The sequence below is a fragment of the Salvia hispanica genome, chromosome 4 (assembly GCF_023119035.1).
Source record: "Salvia hispanica cultivar TCC Black 2014 chromosome 4, UniMelb_Shisp_WGS_1.0, whole genome shotgun sequence".
In the NCBI taxonomy this organism is placed as follows: Eukaryota; Viridiplantae; Streptophyta; class Magnoliopsida; order Lamiales; family Lamiaceae; genus Salvia; species Salvia hispanica.
In genome coordinates this window covers 28636659-28661381 of record NC_062968.1, presented here as the reverse complement: position 1 = coordinate 28661381, position 24723 = coordinate 28636659, and the positions used below count along the sequence as shown (strand labels likewise).

General features: G+C 38.1%; 4 protein-coding genes and 1 non-coding gene across 8 annotated transcripts; 1 reads left to right on the top strand and 4 right to left on the bottom strand.

The window, feature by feature from the left end:
- Positions 1-5949: 5949 nt before the first annotated feature.
- On the bottom strand, positions 5950-6088 carry LOC125185772. The gene has a single exon (XR_007170271.1). It is a non-coding gene; the product is annotated as a small nucleolar RNA Z247 (small nucleolar RNA).
- A 2013-nt stretch (positions 6089-8101) lies between these two features.
- On the top strand, positions 8102-10159 carry LOC125223834 (F-box protein At1g47056-like). Its single transcript, XM_048127130.1, has one exon. It carries the CDS (start codon positions 8301-8303, stop codon positions 9867-9869), a length of 1569 nt encoding a protein of 522 aa, XP_047983087.1. The 5' UTR covers positions 8102-8300; the 3' UTR covers positions 9870-10159.
- A 312-nt stretch (positions 10160-10471) lies between these two features.
- Positions 10472-14475, bottom strand: LOC125219457 (pentatricopeptide repeat-containing protein At5g16860). 2 transcript variants are annotated; one of them, XM_048121433.1, is made up of 4 exons: positions 11838-14475; positions 11128-11190; positions 10866-11009; positions 10472-10563 (listed from the first exon to the last, which is right to left on the bottom strand). In XM_048121433.1, exon 1 carries the CDS (start codon positions 14461-14463, stop codon positions 11920-11922), a length of 2544 nt encoding a protein of 847 aa, XP_047977390.1. In that variant the 5' UTR covers positions 14464-14475; the 3' UTR covers positions 10472-10563; positions 10866-11009; positions 11128-11190; positions 11838-11919. The 2 variants fall into 2 exon arrangements, with proteins under 2 accessions (XP_047977390.1, XP_047977389.1); XM_048121432.1 differs by lacking the exon at positions 10472-10563 and having other exon boundaries at positions 10726-11009.
- Positions 14476-15044: 569 nt separating this feature from the next.
- On the bottom strand, positions 15045-16843 carry LOC125223417 (mannose-P-dolichol utilization defect 1 protein homolog 2-like). 3 transcript variants are annotated; one of them, XM_048126551.1, is made up of 8 exons: positions 16581-16843; positions 16267-16420; positions 16102-16174; positions 15943-16009; positions 15776-15835; positions 15623-15683; positions 15500-15541; positions 15045-15340 (listed from the first exon to the last, which is right to left on the bottom strand). In XM_048126551.1, the coding sequence occupies exons 1-8, from the start codon at positions 16719-16721 to the stop codon at positions 15237-15239; spliced, it is 702 nt and encodes a 233-aa protein (XP_047982508.1). In that variant the 5' UTR covers positions 16722-16843; the 3' UTR covers positions 15045-15236. The 3 variants fall into 3 exon arrangements, with proteins under 3 accessions (XP_047982508.1, XP_047982509.1, XP_047982510.1); XM_048126552.1 differs by having other exon boundaries at positions 16108-16174; XM_048126553.1 differs by lacking the exon at positions 16102-16174 and having other exon boundaries at positions 15943-16019.
- Positions 16844-20534: 3691 nt separating this feature from the next.
- Positions 20535-22032, bottom strand: LOC125224512 (extensin-like). Its single transcript, XM_048127921.1, has 3 exons — positions 21880-22032; positions 21305-21745; positions 20535-20787 (listed from the first exon to the last, which is right to left on the bottom strand). Exons 1-3 carry the CDS (start codon positions 21935-21937, stop codon positions 20678-20680), a joined length of 609 nt encoding a protein of 202 aa, XP_047983878.1. The 5' UTR covers positions 21938-22032; the 3' UTR covers positions 20535-20677.
- Between the last annotated feature and the right edge of the window lie 2691 nt (positions 22033-24723).

Here is a 24723-nt window from a genome sequence, read left to right as displayed (position 1 = left end):
TAGTGCGATCATGTTCGAATATTTGCTTTCTCTCCACTCGTGTGTTGCTCTTTCCTCTCGTCTGGGTATGATGCGTGGGGCGTGTTTTACAGGGGTCTTTCTGTGTTGGTAGCTTTTGTCCTTGTGCGGTGTTTAGCTTTTGTCTTTGCTAATCTTTGTTAGCTTGATTTGATGCGAGACTTTTTATGATGTACTCTCGGCTCGCCACGCTTTTGGCTTGAACATTTCAGCTTATAAAAAACATATATGCACATAACTGATACTCACTATTTTTGTTCTAAACGAGTACTCTAATTTGTTTAGCATATGCCCACTAAATGTATATTGTGCATTATTTCTTCTAACATCACAAATACCTTTTCTTCCGAAAATAATTTAATGGTAATTCAGAATAATATTTTTTTAAACCAACCAATCAATATTACACTGCCCTTATAAAAAAAATCATTTTACACGGAATATTAGTAGATTATTACAAGAAACTTATAAAATAGAGTACTCCATATCAAAACGAATAATACTATATTTTTCACGAGAACACAAATGCAAAAACACACTACAATATCAAATCAACATTACAATAATTAATAGTAGTAGTAGAATAATAGGAAAAACAGAAACCGAATCATATTTTATAGGTTCGGTCCAGATTTCTTGATTCCCTCAGGAGTTTATCCTCTATTGGTTCTTGCATGGCCTTCACCTCCGCGACTCGGCCCGCCATGCACCTTGACAGCCGCCACGTAGAAACCACCCAAAACATTGGAGTTCTCATGAGGCTTCAATATACGTGCTTCGTTACCAAAAACAAAAGAACTGAGGACGAGAAGAAGAAAAAGAATTTTCGAGAAAAATGTTGCACCTTTCGCCATTAATTACTGAGGAATTTATGCAAAATCTTGAATTTTAATCCAAAGATTTGCAAGCTTTGAGAGTTTGGTGATTTTTTGTTATCGTTGTTGGAGAATATGTGGGGGTTTTGGACCTATTTATAGACTTGCATGCATGCAGAGGAAAGAGATGGTGTGAAATGGAAATTTTGACTATAAATTTTAAATTATGAAAAGGGTTGGGTTTTTTTTATCATGTTTCTTGTTTGGTGCCGGCTGTGGATTTTTCTTTTGAAGGGACATTAGATTATAAGAATGGATTTAGGAGACATGTGATGTTAGAGGATGAGACTCCAACTGTGATGGTCCAATTAAATTTAATAAGTCCACAACATTAGTAGAATATTTAATTGAATATTTGGACTTTTGGTGACTTTAGTTATTATATTGCTTTCCTTTTCACATTTTCTGGCTTAAAGTGCTCGACGTAATGGCCTACGCATCAAACAAATAGTGATTCTGTTTGGTGCCCTTCCTTTTATGATGTCGAGTAACGAGGCTTATATTTTTATCTTCTCCAATAAACTGAACGTTATACATAGAGACGACTCAAGATACAGTATCACAACCCGAACTATTGAGAAAAAAAATAATTGAATAATTAAAGTGATAAAATAATTAGGTATTATAATTTATAACTATCGAATAACCCCATAATATCAAGATTACATTGCACGAGATCTCGTGATTAATCTCCACCCTCATGACTAACTTAATTCTAGATAAATCTTATTTTAACTTATCTCATATCTATTATATATTTCGTTATTATCTTATTTAATGAACCAAGCACCACCATATGAATATAACTAATACTCATTCTTGTAACTATGTCCCTCCGAAACTAACTATGTTGTTCTGTTCAAATGTGTCGTGGTTCATTATTCTTCTAGAAAACCACACCTTTTAGTTTTGACGAATTGATTTAAACCGCATATGAAAATTATCGAATTGATTTAAATGGATAGTGACTATGACAGTGGTAATTTTCAGTTGATAAGTCTTGATGTGCATTTATTTAATTTCTAGCTTTAATCAAATATGCATTTTATTCAGTGAAAAAAATTGTTAATGGCTATGTAACCTTTGAAAGCTTCAGAGATAGACTCCATAAATGGAAGCAGAGTAAGAGACAAATATTATCAGAATAGATATTTCATTGCACATTTGTTCAACAATACATTAAGAATTTAAACAAGATGAAAGAAGGATCTAGAAAGTGACAGCAATGCTAATCGTCCATGAAGGACCACAAGAGATTCCCAATTCTATTAGGATCTCTTCACAGAGGCTATGCAACGTCGCCACGTTGCATATTTGTTTTCTCTTCTTTAATCTTAACTCTATCACGCCCCCGCAATTCGAGCATAGATAACGAACAAATTCCGAGTTTGTTTCGTAATCTAGCGAAGAATTGGAGACTAAGAGGCTTTGTGAGTATGTCCGCCACTTGGTCAATTGAAGGGACATGACGTAGGTCAAGTTGCTTAGCTAGGACCTTGTCTCGGACGAAATGCACATCCAATTCAATGTGTTTGGTGCTTGCATGAAGGACGGGATTGGATGCCAAGGAAATAGCACTCAAATTGTCGACCCAAATGGTGGGTGGCAGCATGTTAATTTCAGAAAGCAGAGACATGATCCAAGTGACCTCAGATGCAGTGTGAGCGAGGCTGCGATATTCAGCTTCAGTGCTCGAGCGAGATATGACAGATTGTTTCTTTGAGCACCAAGAAATAAGATTAGACCCAAGAAAAGTGCAATATCCAGTGACTGACTTCCTGTCATCAAGATCCGAGGCCCAATCTGAGTTACAAAAGGCACTAACCATGTTATTTGAGCGACGAATGTGAAGGCCGAAGTCAATTGTGCCAGCCAGATAGCGGAGAATGCATTTCACAGCCTTCCAATGAGTGTCAAGAGGAGAGGCCATGTATTGCCTCACTTTGTTGACAGAATAACTTATTTCAGGACGAGAAATTGTGACATATTGCAGGGCGCCTACTGTGCTTCTGTAGAGTTTCTCGTCGGGAATGGGATTGCCATCTGACTTGCTGAGATGAGGAGAGGAAATCATGGGAGTGGATATTCCTTTGGCATCTTGCATTTTGAGTGTGGACAAGAGCTCTTTTATATATGTTGACTGATTAAGGTGAATCCCCTGATCAGTTTTGCTCACTTCAATTCCCAAGAAAGTCTGCACCTCGCCTAGATTCTTCAAAGAAAAATGAGAGCTCATTTTGTCAATGACATCTTGTATGCATGAAGGAGAATTCCCAGTGATTAATATATCATCAACATAGATTAAAAGGTAGATCACTTTGCAATTTGAAGACCGGTGAAAGAAGGAGGCATCTGCCTTAGATTGTGAGAAGCCAAGAGAGATCAGAACTGAGTGTACTGTGAAAAAACGAGCTCTTGAAGCTTGTCTCAAACCATAGAGTGACTTGTTTAATTTGCAAACAAGGTTGGGAGAGCCTTGTTCGAAACCCGGAGGCTGCTTCATTTAATTTCTTGCTCAAGATCACCATGAAGAAAAGCATTATTTACATCAAGGTGTGTGATGCTCCAATTGGTAGAAGTGGCCAAGCTTAAGATAATTCTGATGGTGTTTGGCTTGACGACGGGGCTGAATGTCTCGAAGTAGTTAAAACCCGGCTGTTGGGAGAACCCTTGAGCAACCAATCGAGCCTTGTGCCGAGCTATAGTACCATCAGAAAACCTTTTGATTCTGAGAATCCATGTACATCCAATGAGATTTTTGTCGGGTGGCAACTCAGTCAAAGTCCATGTATGATTTTTAAGCAAAGCTAGAAATTCACCTAGCATTGCTCGCTTCCAAACGGGTATGAGTAAAGCAATCAGAAGCTTGGGCTTGAAGACACCAGCCTTTGCCCTGGTAATCATTGGATGAGTAGAAGATGTGCCTTGAGCTGACGGGGAATCACTGGAAGGTATGTGAGTGGAGGGTGGATCAGAATGGTGATCATGATGCTCAGTAGGAGGATCAGGGATGACAGCAGTTTGTGGAGGAATGAGATCAGGTTGTGGGATTTGAGTGGGAGGATTATCAGTAGGTGAGTTCTGAGCTGAGAGTGTATGATCATTAGATGAATTTTGAGCTGAAGTTTGAGGTGTGAGAGGATGTGGAAAGCTAACAGCTAGAGAGGTAGAGTGTAGAGAAAGAGTGACTAAAGGGGAAAGAGGATAGTGAAAAAGAGAGTGTGTATTAGTGATGGGAGGAGATGAATGAGTTCTCTGAGGGAATTGCAGCTCATCAAAGACAATATCTCTTGTAACAACAACTTTTCCACTAGGAAATAATGCTTTGTAGCCTTTATGTGAGCTGCTATATCCCAAAAAAGTTGCAGCATCAGATCTATATTGCAGCTTGTGCTTATTGTAAGGTCTAAGGAATGGGTAACAAAGACATCCAAAGACTTTTAAAATGTGATAATCTGGTTTCACATTAAAAAGTTTCTGATAGGGAGAAACAAATTGCAGTACCTTAGAGGGTATCCTATTGATGAGAAACACAGCAGTGACAAAAGCATCATCCCAAAAGCGTGAAGGAAGAGCTGCTTGACCGAGCATAGCAAGTCCCATTTCAATAATGTGCCTATGCTTCCTCTCAGCGAGACCGTTCTGTTGAGGTGTGTAGGGACATGATATTCGATGATGAATACCATGCTCCTTAAGAAAATCAGTAAGAGACTGAAACTCTCCACCCCAATCTAATTGTAGAACCTTAATTGGCTGTGATAATTGTTTTTCAGCCATAGCTTTGAATTGAGGGAAAATGTGCTTTAGCTCAGCCTTTGACTTCAGTAAATATAACCAAGAGAATCTGTTGTACTCATCAATAAAAGTCACATAGTAGGAGAAACCATTTCTTGATTTGGTGGGAGAAGGACCCCAGAGGTCAATGTGAACAATCGAAAGGGGTGTAGTGCATGTGGAGGAGGATGGAATGTAAGGAAGTCTATGTGATTTAGCAATGCAACAAGGATGACATAGAAGACTTGAATTCATTACTTGAAAAGAGATGTTACAGTTTTGGAGTGCTTTTTTTACAACATCATAAGCACAATGGCCTAGCCTTCTATGCCATAACTCTAAACTAATAACAGACTTGGAAACAGAGGAAACTGTAGCAGAACACACAGTGGGTAAGCCACTAGAGTGATTATTGAAAGCAGGAGAGACAGCAGGCTTCGAGATGGAGTTGAGATGCTTGGGTGGTTTGTGAAGACAGAAGCGGTAGAGTCCTTGGTCAAGGGAACCCTTGAGGATGACTTGGTTGGTGGACAGATCCTTCACAAAACAAGACGATGGGTGAAATTCAAAAAATACCCCATTATCCTTAGCAAAACGAGATACGGAAAGAAGATTTTTAGTGATGGAAGGAACATGTAATAGATCTTTAAGAATGAGAGGTCTAGACAGAGAGGTGGACTGAGAGGAATTGAGAACAGTATGACCAATATGAGTAATATTAACTTTGGAGCCATTACCAAGATGAAGTTGCTTACCACTTTCTGAGCTTGAGTTCAAGTTAGAGAGATCATGAGAAACATGATTGGTTGCCCCTGAGTCCGGGTACCAGGAAGAGGCTGACTGAGAATCCAGGCTGAAATCAGATGGAGGGGTAAAAGATGGAGGAGAATAGGTGGGAGGGCCACGAACTTGAGCAAGATGAGCTACTGGGTTGGAGTTGAAATTAGAGTGAGAAGGAGCAGTAGGTTGATGATAGTGTCTTGGAGGCTGGGATTGTTGAGGTGTGGTGAAATTTTGGTCGAACCTGTACCAGCATTTCTCGGCCATGTGGCCAGGCTTGTGACAAAGTTGACTAGACATGCGATTAGAATAGTAACTCCTTCCACCACGACCTCTTCTACCACCTTGGAAACCACCTCTGCCACCATCACTTCTTCTCGGATGCTGCTGACTTTGTTGAAAGGTTGATTTGTCCCTTTGTTGGAGGTATGAGCAAAATTCAGGGATGGCTGAGATCCCTCAAGGCTCCCTGCAGCAGGCATTGCAGATTCTTCTAGCCTTGATTCAAAACTCAACAGTAGAGCACGAGTGTCTTCAACAGAGTACGCATCAGTTTTTGAGGAAATTGCTACAATGACAGGATTATAATCCTGACCAAGGCCAGTGAGGATATAAAGGATATGATCTTCCTCAGTGATTTTGCATCCAGCAGCATTGAGAAAATCACAGCAAGCTTTGATTTTGTTGAGGTAGTCGAGCATGGGCATCGATTGTTTCTTCGTCGAATGCAGGTACATTCTATACTGCATAATCTTGGCTTTAGATTGGCTTGCGAAACTCTTTTCGAGCACCTTCCAGACATCTTTGGCTGACTTGAGCCCAACGACTAGAGCCATGATACTTTCTGACAGAGAAGATTGAATCCATGCCGAGAGAAGCTGATCCTGCCGACGCCATGCCGAGAATTTTGGATTTATAATTTCAGATTCGGATTCTGGATCTGTGATCAATCGTTGAGGTGTTTCTTCTTCACTAGTGAGGAAACCTTCAAGACCATGACCTTCCACAATAGCAAGGATCTGTTGCTGCCAGATCAGAAAATTAGAATTTGTTAGCTTGATTCCGAGAGGATGGTTGTAGTTGATGGTGGGATAAGGAGATGGGGAAAAAGAGGGTGGATCTGCCATTGCTATCTGGAGAGAAACGATAAAAAAAATAGGTATAGAGCCAGGTTAGGAAACCTGCTCTGATACCATGAAAGCTTCAGAGATAGACTCCATAAATGGAAGCAGAGTAAGAGACAAATATTATCAGAAGAGATATTTCATTGCACATTTGTTCAACAATACATTAGGAATTTAAACAAGATGAAAGAAGGATCTAGAAAGTGACAACAATGCTAATCGTCCATGAAGGACCACAAGAGATTCCCAATTCTGTTAGGATCTCTTCACAGAGGCTATGCAACGTCACCACTTTGCATATTTGTTTTCTCTTCTTTAATCTTAACTCTATCAACCTTCATTAATTATTGCTATATTAATCAAATATATTTATCGGTTGTGGAAGTTCACACATCCTTCACCCCCAAAACTAAAGTATCAAAATGGAGTAAGATTTAAAGAAAAAAAAATAAGATATATATATATAGGAGGTAATCAAATGCTAACTAATTCCCAATCCAGAACCCAGAACTTCAACATTATGTTGGAAATTTCTCAACATATAGATATAACTTTATCAACATAACATGTAAATTTAAATCTCAACACAAAGATATAATTTTATCAACACAAATCTATTGAGAAAGTTTTGTCTTTGTATTGATAATTTTAATACATAATATTGAGATAGTTTTAAGTTCTGGATTAGAAGGTTGATTTTATTTTAACGCGATATATATATGAAAATTAATAAATGAAAGAAGATGAGTTAATGTTGTTGAAGTATAGTTGAGAAATCACATGGTGAATTTGGACCTACATTACAATTCCATGATTAAACTTATCCACACATCAATGTGACAACGTTGCTGTAGCCAGTAGACAAACGCGGTTATATTCAAAACAATTTGTTTGAGCTAAATTCATGACATAATAACGTATTTTAAATGTAGTTTTTATTTATTACACATATACAAAAAATAGTCAATTGCAAATTATATTTCAAAATTTCAGTCATATTGAAAATTAAACTCAACTTAATTGCCCAATCTTTTGATTCATCATAGTATGAAACTTTCGCATTTTATTTTTATTTTTCAAAAATTTGTTTCTCTGCAAGTGGTGATTTGGGACTCTTCTCATAGTTAAACTATATCACTAGCTAAATATTATAGTTTGTTCTTTAGATATCACTAGGCTGGTCACTGCATTATCTATGCCTTCCAATAACAAAAATAACCTTTTTTTTATTGTGTTCCACTTAACAAATATAATTTCCTAGATCCTATTATTGCCTTTGTGAGCAATTTGTGACCCGACTCTTATCCAGTCTCTTACTAAATATTTTGAAATCTACTAAAATATTCTGTTGTAAAAACTTACTATTCAAATTTCAAACATACTAAATTTGAACAAGATAAGAAATTGAATTTACAATCCCTAATCAATACACACATTTTTACAACGAATATACAAAAAGACAAAAATATTTGAATTTACAATAAAGTCGAAAGATAATGATCCCAAAATGAAAAGGCAAAGGAAATGGCCAACTCCTCCACCTTAATCGCCTCAACTGATTACAATAATTTCTTGTTTAATCCAAAATTAGCACAACAATTAAATCTTTTTCTTCAAACAACACTGATTCTCGATTAAAATCCCCATTTCCCTCACAACCAGAAAGCAAAAATACTGACATAGTAGAAGACCACAGAGAGGAAAAACCCCACCTTTACCGCCGCCGCCGATGGGCCAAACCGCCTCCTCCGCGAGGCCCAGATCCTCCAAATCCACCGCCGCTATCCCACCGTTTCCACCCGAGCCGCCCCCCGCCGAAATCGATCACTCTCTGAGCCTCCCCGACGAATGCCTGGCGTGCATATTTCAATCCCTCTCCGCCGGCGACAGGAAGCGCGCGTCGGTGGTCTGCCGCCGCTGGCTCGCGGTGGAGGGGCAGAGCCGCCACCGCCTCTCGCTGAAGGCGGTGGCGGAGCTCTCCGACGCCATCCCCCGCCTCTTCGCCCGCTTCGATTCCGTCACGAAGCTCGCGCTCAAATGCGACCGCAGATCCGTCAGCATCGGCGACGAGGCGCTGATTCTGATCTCGCAGAGCTGCAGGAACCTCACGAGGCTGAAGCTCCGCGCCTGCCGCGAGCTCACCGACGAGGGGATGTCGATTTTCGCCGCGAATTGCAGAAATCTGCAGAAATTCTCGTGCGGGTCTTCCAATTTTGGGGCTAAAGGGATGAATGCGTTGATCGAGAATTGCGGATTGCTCGAGGAGCTGTCGGTGAAGCGATTGCGAGGGATTACTGATGCTGCGGCAGCTGAAGCAATTGGGCCTGGTAAAGCTGCTGATTCTTTGAAAATTATTTGTTTGAAAGATCTTTACAATGGGCAGTGTTTTGGCCCTTTGATAATTGGGGCTAAGAATTTGACAAGTTTGAAGCTTTTTAGATGCTCTGGAGAGTGGGATAAATTGTTAGAATTGATTGCTGATAGGGTTGCTACTTTGATTGAGGTTCATTTAGAGAGGATTCAGGTTAGTGATTTAGGGCTTTCTGCCCTCTCTAATTGTGCTAATCTTGAGGTGCTGCATTTGGTGAAGACGCCCGAATGCACGGACATAGGGCTTATGGCTGTCGCGAAGAAGTGTAGGTTGCTTAGGAAGCTTCATATTGATGGATGGAAGACTAATAGGATAGGTGATGATGGATTGATTGCTGTGGCTAATAACTGCCCTAGTCTGCAAGAATTGGTCTTGATCGGTGTGAATCCGACAAGATTGAGTTTGGAGAAGCTGGCTACGAATTGCCAGAGTTTGGAGAGATTAGCCCTTTGCGGGAGTGAAACTGTTGGAGACACGGAGATATCTTGCATTGCTGCAAAATGCTTCGCGCTGAAGAAGCTGTGCATCAAGAGCTGTCCGATGTCGGATCATGGCATGGAGGCGTTGGCGGGTGGGTGCCCTAATCTGGTGAAGGTGAAGGTGAAGAAGTGTAGGGGGGTGACGTCTGAGGGAGCGGATTGGCTGAGGGCGAAAAGGGGTTCTCTTTCTGTGAATTTGGATGCTGTCGAGCCTGAATTGCCAGAGGCTAGCATTAGCGAGCAGGAAGTTGTCGATGCTGCTGATGTTGATGCTCCACTGGGTGGGAGAAGTGGAGACCCTAGCATTGCATCAAGCAGCAGCAACGGGAGGTCCACTTCGTTCAAGACGAGGCTAGGGTCTTTCTCAAGGAGAGGCTTGGTGATGTGCACATTCAAGAAGTGGCGGAGCTTTGGTGGTAGATTGAGGAGCAGCTCCAGAAGGGGCTGAAGCCGGTAACTCCCTGCGTTCGATTGTGTGACCGGGTATTTTCAAAGTTCATGGATTGATGTGTTTTTGAGAAAGTATTAACAATGGTTCATTCGATTTGATTAGGGAAGGGAAAAAGGCCTTTGCATTCCCTTACTGCATTTGACTTATGCAAAACAATGAAAATGACTACCTTTGTAAGAAATTGGTGGTTGTTTATTTGCTATAGTTTTGGTTGTTGATTGTTTGTTTTTAGTAAGTTTTGTTCATGAAAACAAATTATGCACTTAGCCATGTCTTGTTAATTTAAAGGCTATTGTGTTCATTTAGGTTACATATCGAATGGTTTGGAATATTTTGCACCACATGGCTGAGAGGTCTAAGGATTCAAATCTCATCGTTTCTCTGTGAATGCCGAAAATGTGACAGTACTTGTATTTCTTTTATATTTGGGATATACTTTTCTATATCTCAACAAATTTTGTGTCGCCAAATCTAAAAACATTGCAGAATGGGCATTAATCTCTTTTTATCTACTGACATTTTGCAGTTGCATGGCATATAAAAATATTAAATGTAAACGATCAATATATGTACGTGCACCACAATTTTCAAGACTATCATCTGTACAAAGATTCATATTCAAAATATAAAATCGATATACATTAAATTATGAATTGTCCTTGTAAAATTGTGCATCTCAAACATCAACAGGCTGTTAACATGAAAAGTAAATAGAATAAGTTAAATGATTTAAGAAAGCTGCATAGCAATCCTTTACGTTGCAACAGACTACAAATTCTAAATTTGAATGAATAAGTTGTACAGACTACATATTTTATTTTATCTCGAAAGATAAAAAAATTACCACAAATACTAGACCTTGGAAATTATAAATTTCAAAGTGAATAAATAAGTAATCTAGAAACTTCTCTATAGCAAATCATTCATGAAATGCAGTTTTCAAACAGTTAGAAATGAAAACGAAATATACCATGAATTTTTAACAGCACCTACCCTCAGTAACCTCAGATCAATCTGAAGGCTTTTATCCAGGGTTAGAGTTTTCCTGCCAGCTTGTGTGCTTTCTCTTCGAACTTCTCCGTGCACAGTCCACATCTCTATGACGAACTTATAGAAGGAGGAGACGACCGTACAAACCTAAAATCAAAGGCTTTAGACATCTGTATCATGAAGTCGCTTGCCAAGATGACATTGAAGGCTGGAAAAGAACAAAATGATAGGAGTGATAATAATTGACAATAAATAAAACCAGCACCTTAGCTATTGATACATGATGGACTTCAGATGCTCTCCTTCAACATAGGGCAGTCGAGCGTATCTGCACACAAGGCAAAAGAACGAATGATAAAAATGACATAACCTCTTACGTATTTAACAATGAAACTAGATTACTAGGACTAGTTGACACTATTTCATGAAAAGAAATTGCAAAACACAAATTCTGTTTATGCAAGCATTATGCTGTAAGAAATCAAGTTCTTCCAACCAGGATCGTTTAGAAAGTCATAAAGAACTCAAGCTTCATGCCACAGGCAAACAATGAGGATTGTTAACAAGCATTTAAGGGTCAAACATGTCACAGTGAATTGTGGGCATTAGAGATATGGAAGATATATAAGAGCATGTGTGTCAAGATAAAAGCGAAGGGATGATGACATAGGAAGCTCTTAGATTATAACCTATGCATTGCGTCTCTTCCGTAACGTTTCAACCTTTAAACTCAAGTAAAAGTCTTTCATCTCCTAATTTTATGTCAACTTCTGTAGTTTCTAAGTTCTACTATAAAGTACAGTTCTAATTGATCAACCCCTTTTTGTTGCAAACAGACATCATTTGGACCCTACAAAAAAGCAACGGGAAGCCAATAGCATGGATCAATATACTCTAACAAAATTTTCAGATGAATTCATTTAAAAATTAAAACTAACAAAGAAAGAAAGGAAAAAACTTAATGTATCTTGATACCTCAATGCCATTCATCCAGATATAGCTGACATGGTGTAAGGATGACTCAGCCCCCAAGAATCATTGAGATAGAAATCTCCATTCACCAGTATCCTTTGCAGGAACAGGATCCATTCTTGAAATGGTGGAAACGGCTTGAGTCCCTGAGTATAACTTCGTGTTCAATTATTCTTGATATGTAACTAATGGCTGTGTGACAATCACCACAGACACGCAAGTTCTTCATAATCCTTATAGGCATCCCAGGGGCTGTAGTCAGAATACCATAAGCAAGTGCCAATTTCTCACTGTGTTCAACTAGATTATCGCCTTTCTCCTCATCATCTACATCATGAAGCGCATAGCTAGTCTCTGGAACATAGCCCATGATTTTAGCACGATAAATCAGATCATAAAGGAGATCATATATCTCTTTAGTCATTGGATGAGTTTTGTCCCCTACATAAAAGGTTGCTGTCCCGTTTCTTCCTTGTACCCAACTACAACCAGGCCTCTTCCTGATTCCTGCCCGTTTCATCAACAGTCGAATCCTTGCAACATCCTTCCACTGCTTAGCACTGGCGTATATGTTTGAGAGAAGCGTGTACAAGCCATCCACTTCAAATTTTAACTCTAATAACTGATTAACTGCATGTTCCCCAATTTCCACATTTCCATGAAGCCTGCAAGAACTAAGTAATGACACCCAAACGATCGGGTTTGCTTGCATCGGCATATCCCTAATGAGCTTCATAGCATCATCCAGTCGGCCAGCACGGCCTAACAGATCAACCATGCAAGCATAGTGTTCAGCTTCAGGAACTACGCCAAAATCCTTCATGTGATTGAAATAACTAATACCCTGGTCAACAATCCCAGAATGGCTACACGAATAAAGTAATACCACAAAAGTAACTCCATCAATTGGAAGACCGACAGCTCTCATCCTCTCGAAAACTTGGACAGCCTCCTCACCACGACCATGCATTCCATATCCTGTCATCATGGACGTCCACGAGACTGCATTTTTCTGGCTCATATTATCAAACACAGCTCGAGCTGCATCCACATCACCAGATTTGACATACATATCTATTAGGCAATTCGAGATAAATATCATAGCCTCCCCATATCTATTGCGGAGTGCATAGGCATGAATTTCCCGACCAAGCCTCAGTGCACCCACACGAGCACATGCTACAAGTGCACAAGATACAGTGAAGCCATTTGGCATCATTCTGCATCCCTCACTTAGCATTTCAGCAAAAAGCCCTAAGGCATCACCTGCTTCCCCGTGTTGAGCATACCCTCCAATCAAGGCCGTCCAAGTAACCACACTCCTATTTTTCATCTCAATAGAATCAAACAGGGCATGAGCCACTTTCAAGTTCTTGCATTTCGCATACATGTCAATCAAACCATTGATGACCATCATATCATCCCCCAAGTCATTGCCCTCCAAATTTAATACCTGCTTAATCGCATAACAGTGAGTCTCTTTCCCCGGATTCGATGCACCAGACGCTGCACAGCCCGATAAAACTGAGACAAGGGTAACCGCGTTTGGTTGTGATCCTGAGACAATCATCTGCTTGAATATATCAATAGCCTCATTACCAAGACCCCTCTGTGCGTATCCTGCAATCACAGCACTCCATGCCACCACATTCAATTCAATATTTTTCTCCCTCATTCTATCAAACAATCCTAAAGCATCCTCAAATTTCCCAATCTGAGAGTACCCTGTCACCAGCGCGTTCCAAGACACCACATCCTTGACCTCCATCCTGTCGAACAAATTCTTCGCATCATCTATTAGACCACACTTTGCATACATATCCATAACAGCATTCCCCACAAAGACATCATCGATCAAACCTCTCCTTACAGAGTAAGCATGAACCTCCGCCCCTCTCCTCTGCGATCTAAGAGAAGCACAAGCAGGCAAAATATTCACCAAGCTAACTGCATCCGCCCGCAACGCTATATCACCTCTCGAAACCATCTCTTTAAACATCCACAAAGCATTCCTACAGTCGCCAAACTGTGCATACACAGATATAATCGAATTCCACGAGACTGTATCGAACACGCCTCCCTCAAGCATTTCATCGAACAGCTGGCGCGCTTTGTCAAACGCGCCACAACGGCCATACATAGCAATCGCGGCGTTATCCACAAACACATTGCAACTAGTGAAACCAGAGTGAAACGCGAGCGCGTGGATAGACATCCCCGCTGCCAGCGAGGCAAGGTCCCCGCACGATTTGAGAACATAAGGATATGTATGGCCGTCGGGCTTCCATTGGAGGCGCCGCATTTCATCAAACAGGTGGAGGACATCTCTGTGGTTTTGCAAGGAGACGCTCCGCTTGATGAGGTTGTTCCAGTAGAAGACGAGGTAGCGAGAGGGCGGGGTGCGGCGGAGGACGGAGAGCACGTCGGAGTGCCTGCCATCGGAGAGAAGTTGCGCGGTGGGGTTTGGATCCGAGGGGGAGGAGGGTGCTATGCTCTGCGGTTGGATGAGATCGTCCTCGGGTAAGGAGACGCAGCGATGAGCTGCCGTGGAAGAGAAGCGGAGTTTGGGAACAATAGCGGCGGCGCGGTGGCGGCTGTGGTTTGGCGGGAAAATTGAAGAAAACAGCATTCCAATTTCCGGTTTGAGAATAGCGGCGCCGGTCAAGTGTGAATTACATTAAATATAAAATTGACTTCGTTTTCAATTCAAAATTTCAAAGACACATCATTTTTGTGGAAAATTAATCATAATTTAATACTCGATTAATCTCGTTTCAATTTATTCAAATAAGAGAATTCACAATTTTTAATATCCTGAATTTTAATATACATATACTTTTGAAAGAAATCAGTTTCAAACTGTCACAGTTAATATTTCATATTCATTAGGCGATATATAATTAATCTTAAAATCTAATAATTGGAGTATTAATGAAGAAATAAGAATACTCCACTACTACTATTGTGGAGTACTAATGATGAATAATTTTTTTTATTCAAAAAGAGGAACGTACTAACAGAAATGAACACAAAAAATATGGAATATCTTTTTTCTTGTAGTAGTATTAGAAAACCAAATGATGTTAGGGAAGAAGAGAAAGCAAGTTATCTTGGACGAATCGTCAAAATGTATGTCAATTTCAATTATATGATGTGAATTTCATCCGCAAAAAATAATTTGGTTGCGATTTTGTATATTAACTAAGAATAGGTAGACAAAGATGGTCTTTTTATTGGTACACTCAAATGTGTGTTGATATTTATGTGTATTGGAAGAGTCAGTTCCCTGACATATACATATATATCATTCATTGCCCTCTTCTTGAGGTGATGGCTACCGATGAACTTGCCTGCAAACAGAGAGGCCTCTGAATTCAGACTAATAGAGATGTTGATCATACCCTAGTCACATTTCTTCTCTTTCTTTGCAGCTGGTTTCCGGTACACAATTATCTGCGATAAGATTGCAGCGTTCATGACAAAGCTCTTCATCGAGCCCAGAACCACTGAAAAAGGGATGAAAAGGGAACTAGTTAAAGGAAGACAAGAAGCAAGAAAGATGCAAAATGTGTGGATTTAATCATTTGATGTTGAAATAAGAGTGACTGTTGAGCAAAAACAATCGAAAACAAGTTGATAAAGAACGAGTGAGGTTGTATGGGTACCGCTCATTGGCGCCTTTTCCTGCATACTGGTAAAGACTCTCACTGCCAAGCATCAAAAGTTATACTACTATAAGTCTACCAACTTTGTCGAATCAAAAACAACATCGATATCAACTTACTTACCCATAGATCCAGCAAAATTCATTAGCGAGGTCAAAAAGCTAAGCTCCCCGGTGCTCTTATTCTGCTCGATATAACGTTAATCTTGTTAACATAATAAGCATTTAAGTGGCAGCTCTACTTGCAGAGCAGTTCAAATTAGAAGCAATAACATACCTTGAAATTAGCCCAAATTTGTGGAACTCGAGCGCAGAAGAAGACCAAATGCTGACAAGCCTGTTACATTTGTTTGAAATGACTAATGAGGGGAATAGGATGAATACAGCTAAAGAAATTATGAGGAAGAGAGACAAAGAATGCGGGGGTGGCAAAAGGGGACTTACATATAGAGCTTCGAAAAGCATAGGATCGATTTTACCAGCCAACACCATTGGGGCTATTGCACAGTATCTGCTAATTGCTGAGGAGATGGAGCCAAATTAACAGTTACATGTCACTAAAATAAAAATGCTAATAGTACATTTCAGTAGAGTTCAGGATACAATAACCCTGTGATCCATGTCTTAGTTCCCAGAGGTTGAGAAAAGTAATAGATGATTGCCACAAGAATTATAGCTGCGAAATAAAAGGAATGAATATAAGAATCATCTAATTCTGTGTTCCAATAACGAAGGCCTGTTTTTGTTCCATCTTATTCATATATATACCTTGAATCAATAAGAAGGCAAGCTCTCCATAAGCTGAAAAAGGAAGGCCTTTGTGAAGACAGTATGCCAGAGCAATTGTGTAGCCAACAACATCAAGTTCAAAACCCACCACACTAAGCCCCTTCACACTACTGTTTTCTACAATTTTCATAATCTGAAAAGTAAAATCCACAAATCATTTTTCATATGTAGGTCAAATCAAACATTCAATTTCCATAAATAAAAAAAAGGCTTAATGAGAAACTCATCAAACATTAAAGCCATTAATTATCTGAATTTGTTGAACTACATTAATAAGAAACTGGAATATTTACTTGGGGGAGTTTAACGGTGGTGGAAGCGGCAACGAGGAAGTAACCCAGTAACTTAGATATCAACGGAAGCACACAATCTTTTTCTGGAAAGGAACTCAACGCGCACCTGAAATCCATTCCGCCAAACTTCATCTCTACCATTTCTCCTTAATTTCTATTTATCTTTGTGTATCAAACTCCTTCAAGTTGACACTGGAGCTGGAATTGTATCGTGTCGTGTGCATCCAAATTTAGTAGTGGAACCTATCATCCTATCAACTCAATTAATGTAGCAATTTTACGCCACTTATTACACAACAAATTAAATCATTTATATACAAACAGTTTATTATTAGAATTTTCCAAGTTTCTTTTTGTGAAATTGTCAAATATTGTACTAAAATTTGACCAAATTTTGTGTTTTTTTTTTATGGCAATTTGTTCTCTCTTTTTTATTCTGATTATAGATAGTGGTGTGGGCTATTAACTAATTTTAATATATTGATGGCAATTTGCCATTTCCTTTATGTTTTGATTATAGTGGTGTGGGAAACTACAGTAATTTTTATGTATTGATTAATACAGAAGAATATCGAACATCAATGATCACTTATTCAAAAAGAAGTTTACTCATTTCTATATATAAATAGTTTACTCTGATATCATTTAATGGAGTATAATTTTTTAAAGTTTCCCTTTTTCCAAAGGAATTCAATGGAGTATATGTTTTCAAAGTATTGATGTTGTTTTTATTTATGTATAGATGATATCATTTAATTAATATAGTAGACAATTATGTCTATATATGATTTTTTCGATTTTTATATCTGATATATTTTTTTCTAAATTTTTTTGCGGTGAAATAGCAAAAGATAAATTCAAAATTTATAGTTTTTGGACTGATTCTGAAGATTACGAAACATATCAAATTTCATGGAACCTCATGATCTTTTCATAATATGTTATTTTCTTTATTTGTTTAGATTGTAGTTATGGGACCTATTACTTGATTTGAGTGCATTGATTAAATGTAAATGAATGTAGAACGTTAATGAGTTGCTGTATTGACAATTATGTAATTTAATGACCACGTGTTAAAAAAGGAAATATAATCACTTGAGTTGGGCATTTTTATTTGATGGAGTACTTTAAATGAAGCAAGGCTGCCACCCGGCCTCATTGATGTGATCATGAGGTGTGTCTCGACTAGCTGAATGCACGTGTTATGGAATGGGGCTTTGACTGATTGTTTCCAACCTTGTAGAGGATTGCGGCAAGGGTGTCCACTATCTCCTACTTTGTTTGTGTTGTGCATAGAGTGGTTAGCTCATGGTATCGAGCAATCGGTTCGAGTTGGAGAGTGGGAAATTTGTAAGAATGGGCCACATTTGACACACCCTTTTTTCGCTGATGACCTTCTTCTTTTTGGACAAGCAAATGTCAAAACTGCTGAAGCATTCTCTAATACTTTGGAAGATTTTTGTGCAAGCTCTGGCATGAAGGTCAGTATTTCAAAAACTACCTTACACTTCTCCAAAAACGAGAAAACAGATTACTAATGTTTTAGGCGTGCGAGCGGTGGACAACCTAGGTTGTTGCCACTTTTGCATTAGAAGACGAGTAAAGTTACATATGCCTATGTTTTGGAGAAAATGAAGAGGAAGATAGCACTTTGGAATACGTCGCAAATCTCTTTTGCAGGAAGAGTCACCTTGGCCCAAGCGGTATTAAATACGATGCCACTATATGCAATGCAGACATCTAATGTTGCACTGAGCACGTGTTAAGACATGGGGAAGACTATTGGAGGCTTTGTGTGGGGGAGTACACTCGAGAAGCAACGCCTAAGTAAGGTGGCTTGGAGTAAAATTACTCGCCCTAAAGAAGATGGCGGACTAGGATTTTGGGACGGGTAAGAGTGTGCAATTCTGGAATCATCGCTGGGTGCCAACGCTGGATGGCTCACTAGCTGAGGTAGCTACACATCTCATTCCCGACCATTTACTATACAAGACTCTGGATTTTTTTGTTCAAGGCCTAGAATGGGATTGGTCAAAATTCCAACACTTATTGCCACAAGATGTTGTTCATCTCATAGAAGCTATCATGCCTCCAGGGGAGTCGCATGGAGAGGACGAAGCTTTTTGGGGCCCCTCGTCATCAGGTAAGTTCTCTATCAAATCAGCCTATGAGGAGTTGGTGACGGGGCAGAGATCGCCAAATTTTATACCATGGTGGCGAATCTGGAAATGGTATGGGCCACAACGAATCAAGTTATTTTTCTAGCTTCTTCTGAATAATGGTGTATTGATTAATGAGGAAAGGGCCAGATGGCAGCTTTCTTCGTCAGGTTCTTGTGGTATGTGTGGTTATATATCTGAGAGTGGCCATCATATGTTGCGTGATTGTTCTGAAGCGATGCGAACATGGTCTGGCTTGGTAAGGCATGGTACGACGCTTGATTTTTTTCGACGAGTCCTTAAGCTTGACTGACTGGGTGATTCTGAATATCAGCTCCAAAAGAGTGATGGGTAATGGTCTTAAGTGGTGTACGTTATTTGGCGTTGGTTGTTGGTATATCTGGGAAAAAACGATGTGGTTTTGTTTTCAAAGAGGAAAAAGTATGCCCAGAAGTGATTATGAGACAGATTGTTAGTATGGCTCAGTATATAGAGGAGACTCACTCGACAGAAGGTGTAAGGATGGGAGCCTCGCGATCGCCTATGTTGATATGCTGGAGACCTCCTTTAAGTGATACTCTTAAAATGAATACAGATGCCTCTCTTGGAGGAGAGTCGGGGAAAGCATTTGGGGGAGGTTTATTTCGTGATGAGCTTGGAACATGGAAGTTTGGGTTTGTTGTCAACATCGGAGTGTGCTCCATTTTGACAGCTAAAGTTTGGTGCTTATTCTATGGTTTACAGTTGGCTAAGTCTCGAGGAATTAGGAAGCTAGAAGTGGAGAGTGATAGCCTTGTCCGAGTCGCTATGATTCTAGGAAATTTTGAGATCTCTGTCAATTGTCGCTCCATTATACACAAGGTACGAGAACTACTCCGGAACTTTGAGTCTGTTGTGGTTCGTCATGTGCACAGAGAAGGTAACTTTGCAGCTGATTTTTTGTCGCACTATGCATATAGCTTTTCTAGAGGAGTTCATGTTCTAGAAAATCCACCAGTGGGTATTGGTAGTTGGTTGCTTCATGCTAGATTAGGTGTTTATTATATTCGTTAGTTTCTCTTTTCGGGCGCTGGCGCATTTATGTACCAAAAACAAAGAATTCAATGTATAAGTAATATTGATGATGTTATTTTATTTCAGGGGCAGAGCTAAGATTTTATTGGAGAAGGGGCAAAAATATAATACAGAGGAAAAATTTATATCTTTTGAGAAGGGACATTTAGTGTGGTTGAAGTATATAATCAAAAATTCATGTATAAATATATAAAGAAATGAGTGGACGAAGAGGGGCAAATGCTCCATATCCCCTTAAGGTGGCTACGCCCCTGTTTTATTTATGAATAGACGATGTAATTTAATTTATTGATAGTGGCGTCTAAATATAATTTTTTGGCATCTATATCATACAATTTCATTTAATTTTTTTGTTACGAGATAATGGTAATAAATTCAAATTTATAGTTATTTGATTTTATTTTTAAAATTACAAAAATCAGAATATGATCAAACTTTATAATTTTTTGAAAAATTTATCATTTTCTTTTTGTTATTATAGCTGTGTGGGCTATTGTCTGATTTAAATGTATTGATTGATGCAAAAGAATGTAGAACATTAATTTGTTGTGAAAGTTAACAGTTATAATTACCACTTATTAAAAAGAAATTTAATCATGGAGTAATATATAGTACTGGTATAAAAGTAGTTTACTGTTGGAATTTTTAAATTTATGTTTTTCAAAGGAATTTCAACCCAACCCATACTAAAGCTGAAATCATTCGAAGAAGCACAAAATCCTTCCACAAAATACGATTTAATTATAAAACTTGCTGAAGAGGAATAATAAGCATTGTCACACAAACTTCTTAATGGAGTAATAAAATCAAATTTTCTTAAGTTTGTATTCAAACTCATAATCAATTTTTCGTGGTGCTCGCAAATTAATACTGGGGCGGATAGGCACCACCGTTGGACGGAGGCACACCATAGGCACCGCCAGGGGGAGGCGGCGCAGCCTGTGGATTATAAGGAGGAGGGGCATAGTTTCCACCTGCATAATTAATTTCATAACATTAGTAGTATATCATTAGCTTCAACACAAATTATTGGAAATATTTTAGTAAATGAATGATTTTTATCAATCCACCTAGGATAATCATTCAAAACTGAAATTTTTATTTAGAAAATCTAGCTAATACAACAATACAATGGGTTACTTATAATTAATTTATGCAACTTTTCCAAAAAATTGTCTGTGATTTAGTAATTTTTTTATTTTGAAACCTCTATGACCATCAAATTAGTTTGTTTTAGATTACCATTACATTGCTTCTAATACAATTATACTGTAACATTTTGATTGATTTGTTCAATTTTACAAAATATTAAAGATTAATTTGTTCTTATATTTAATTTTTAAAATTATTTAGAAAATTGATAAATTGTTTTTTTATGTAATATAAAAAATTAATTATGATAATATTGTAATATACTAAAATTAAACTAAATATATAAAACAAAATAAATAAGTAAGAGGGAGCCAATAAAAGTCGTGTTTTGGCATTTACCTGGATAGGGAGGCGGAAGGTTATTCGGCTGTGGTGGATAGTTTGGTTGTTGCGGGGGCTGCGAAGAAAGATAAGCCGGCGGCGCGGTGAAGGGAGGGAAAGGTGCGGATGGATTCTGCGAATAAGCATTATTGTTTGGAAGAGTCGAGAATGGCGGGAAAGGAGGCGGCGGCTGAGAAGAAGTTGGCGGGAAAGGCGTCGGCGGCTGAGCGGGAGCCGGATAAGAAGAGGAAGAAGTTGGCGGGAAAGGAACCGGATTGGGGGGATAGAGTTGGCTCGTATCGATTGGCGCCGACGTCGGCGGAGGCGCGGGTGCCGCACCGTACGGCGGCGTTTGGCCGGAGTAGGGGAGGAGGAGCGACGAGATGGGCGCGCTTGGGTTGGCGTACGGCTGAGGCGCGTATTTGGCCGCCGCGTCGGGATTCATGGCCGGATTAGTGGCTATAAAGAAAGCAAGGAATGAATTGCAAGCAGTAGTAGTAGTAGTTGTAGTAATTAATTAAAATTATTTAGTTTAATTCAAACTTCGCGAGTTTAATTATTTTAGATGGTTTGGTATAGTGGGTGGTACATACCGGCGGCGGGCGGAGGCGGAGGCTGATTGCCGGAGTAAGAGACCGGTGCTCCGACCATGGTTGCTGAAGTTGAGAGTTGAAAGTAATGTAATTTGATTATGATGATTAGTTGTGTACAAGTTGACTTCAAAATGTCACATTAGTCGCATTACTTTTATAACTGGGAAATCATCCTCTCTAATTTGGGATTACATTAGCTGCATGTGCAATCGAAATTGCAAACAAGACTTTCTGAACTATTAATAAAACTATTTCTTAGAAAATGATTATTTACTACTATAATTTATAATTACAAGACCAAGTCCAATGAAGCTATGCAACACGACAGATCCCATTGACATGGATAATTTGCGTGACTTTGTTTTTTAAGTGAATTATTGTAGTAATTTGTTTTTATTTCCATTTTTAGAAAACTAAAATCTTGAAAAAAAATTAGTATAAATTAAAGTGTTTTTTTTTCGTATTCATGAAAAATACAAAGGTTATACGTATAAATATTTTTATAGTTCATTTCAACCGAAAACTTTGAATCACAACCACTACATCAATAGCTTCACTAAATTCAAATTAGTTTTTCGAAATTGTTTATATTAGGTTGACCTGGATTAATTATTTAAACTTCAAGTTGCAATTGTAATGTGAAAATAATGGGGAGCACATTCATAAGTATTGGCACAAGTCAAATAATTATATAGTACTAATTGGTATGCATTATACGATTGATTTAGCTGTCAATGAAAATTTATCTGAAAACTCATATTACAGCTGCTTTTGAAGCTATATTACTGATTGGTTTGTGGTTATTTATTTCTATTTTCTAAAAAAAATAAAATCATTAATAGTTTTAATTTTCTCTTGACACCGACGTGGGACAGTTATAAGTTACTTTTCCAGTTTCAATTGCCAACAGTTCTCTTTTATTTTATTGAAATTCAAACTCTCAATCTCTAATTGAAGAGTAAAAAAAAGATTATCATTAGCTTTAGTATTGACTTCTAAACATTTTATAATAGCAGTAGTATAATTTAATCAATTTGAGTTTTACTTTTAGATTAGAATTACAAATTAAAAAATGTCAATATCACGATCTTTTGATTTGTTGCAACTTCATTATTCTCATAGTTGAATGGCAAATAAATAAATATATAAAATCTGAATTTCACATGGCAAGTTGGAGTTGTGGGAGATTTATAACAATTTCTAATTTTGGAGTGGAGTGAAAATGGATAACATTAATATTGAGTGAAATTACAACATTAATATTGAGTGAAATTACATTTTAGGTTCATGTTCATGGATAATAGGGATCTAATCTAATCTATCCGGATCCGGTTCTTCAACAATTTCTTTTTAGCATCATTTAGTTTCTAAATAGTACTCCCTCCGTCCGCAAATAGAAGTTCCATTTTTTTCATTTTAGTACGTCCATAGGTAGGATCATAGGAGTCTCGGATCACTTTTAGCATAAATGTTAATAGGGTTCCACCCTCCAGTAACTCATTTCACTTACATTTCATTTAAACTAATATATATAAAAAAGACTTCTATTCCACTAACTTTTTTCACCCACTTTTATTAACATTTTTTAAAATCTATGCTGCCAAGAAATGAGACTCCTAATAGCATACGGAGGAAGTACATGATATAATCATGTTAGAGAGAATTTTTATTATTCCTGAAACATTTTTACCCATTCAGCTAGTTTTTGAGCAAAGTGGTTCACTGTATCTTCATTAATATGTCATTCAAATGGTACTTGAAACCTAATAAGGACACATTTTCCATTGATTTTTTTCAACTCATTTTTTACTATATCTCTTAAAATTTGTGTCTGGTCAAAGTGTTCTTGTATTATTGAATGGAGGAGACGTTGACCAAGAATTGACTGATAAAAATTGAGTGGAAAATAATAGGGAATAAATTGCTACAATAAAAGTAGCCCAATTGAATGAGGAGAAATGGACTAGAACAAGATAGATAAAAGTAATAGGCCCAAATATTTGATTTAGAATATTGATTAAATTGTTGTGTTTTATTTTACTACTTTGGTGTTTTTCCAAGTACTCGTAAACGAACGCCCAATTTTTCCATCGACGCTCGTCGACTACTTTCACCACACGATTAACCAACAACAGTTCAAGCATTAAATATATCTAAACGCAACCAATCAAAACAAAGATGGTATTTTACTTAAAGTCTATCATTGGCTCGTTTTTAAAATAAAATCTTAACATAAAAAGATCATAATAAAAGCGAGCATTACATGAGTCAGGAAGCATGTTGCTAAATGGTGTTGGATTTTGTCCTTTAAATTAGAGAATTGGGAAACTATATGATCTTTAAAATGTACTAAGAGATATCTAAAAAGAAAAAAGAAAATATTATTAATAGAAAATGAACTCCATCTTGACAAAAATATTTCCAAAAAACTAAATTAATTTTTTTAAGGGATAAAGTAATAAAATTGTATAATTATTTTTGTGGACAAAAGGAGAGTACGAACATTAATTGCACTTGCTGATTTTGTGGGTCAATTGAATGATTATGTGGCTATTTATTTCGTGGCATGATTTCAGATCCCAAAAGGATTCATTTGGGAAATCAAACGGCTCAACTTCGAACATCACAAATCACGTTTCAAATATCGTCATCGGCTGGAACTTTCTTGGTACTTTCCGCTTTATTTGTTTGATTACATGGGCTTAATTTAAATATCCAAAACGATATTATTGGATATTTTGGATTCTACCACTCCATAGTCCATAGGTACTCCTATTTGACCTGTACATGGTAAAAATGCCCTGAATTTTTTATAATATTAATACAACAATATTAATAATATTG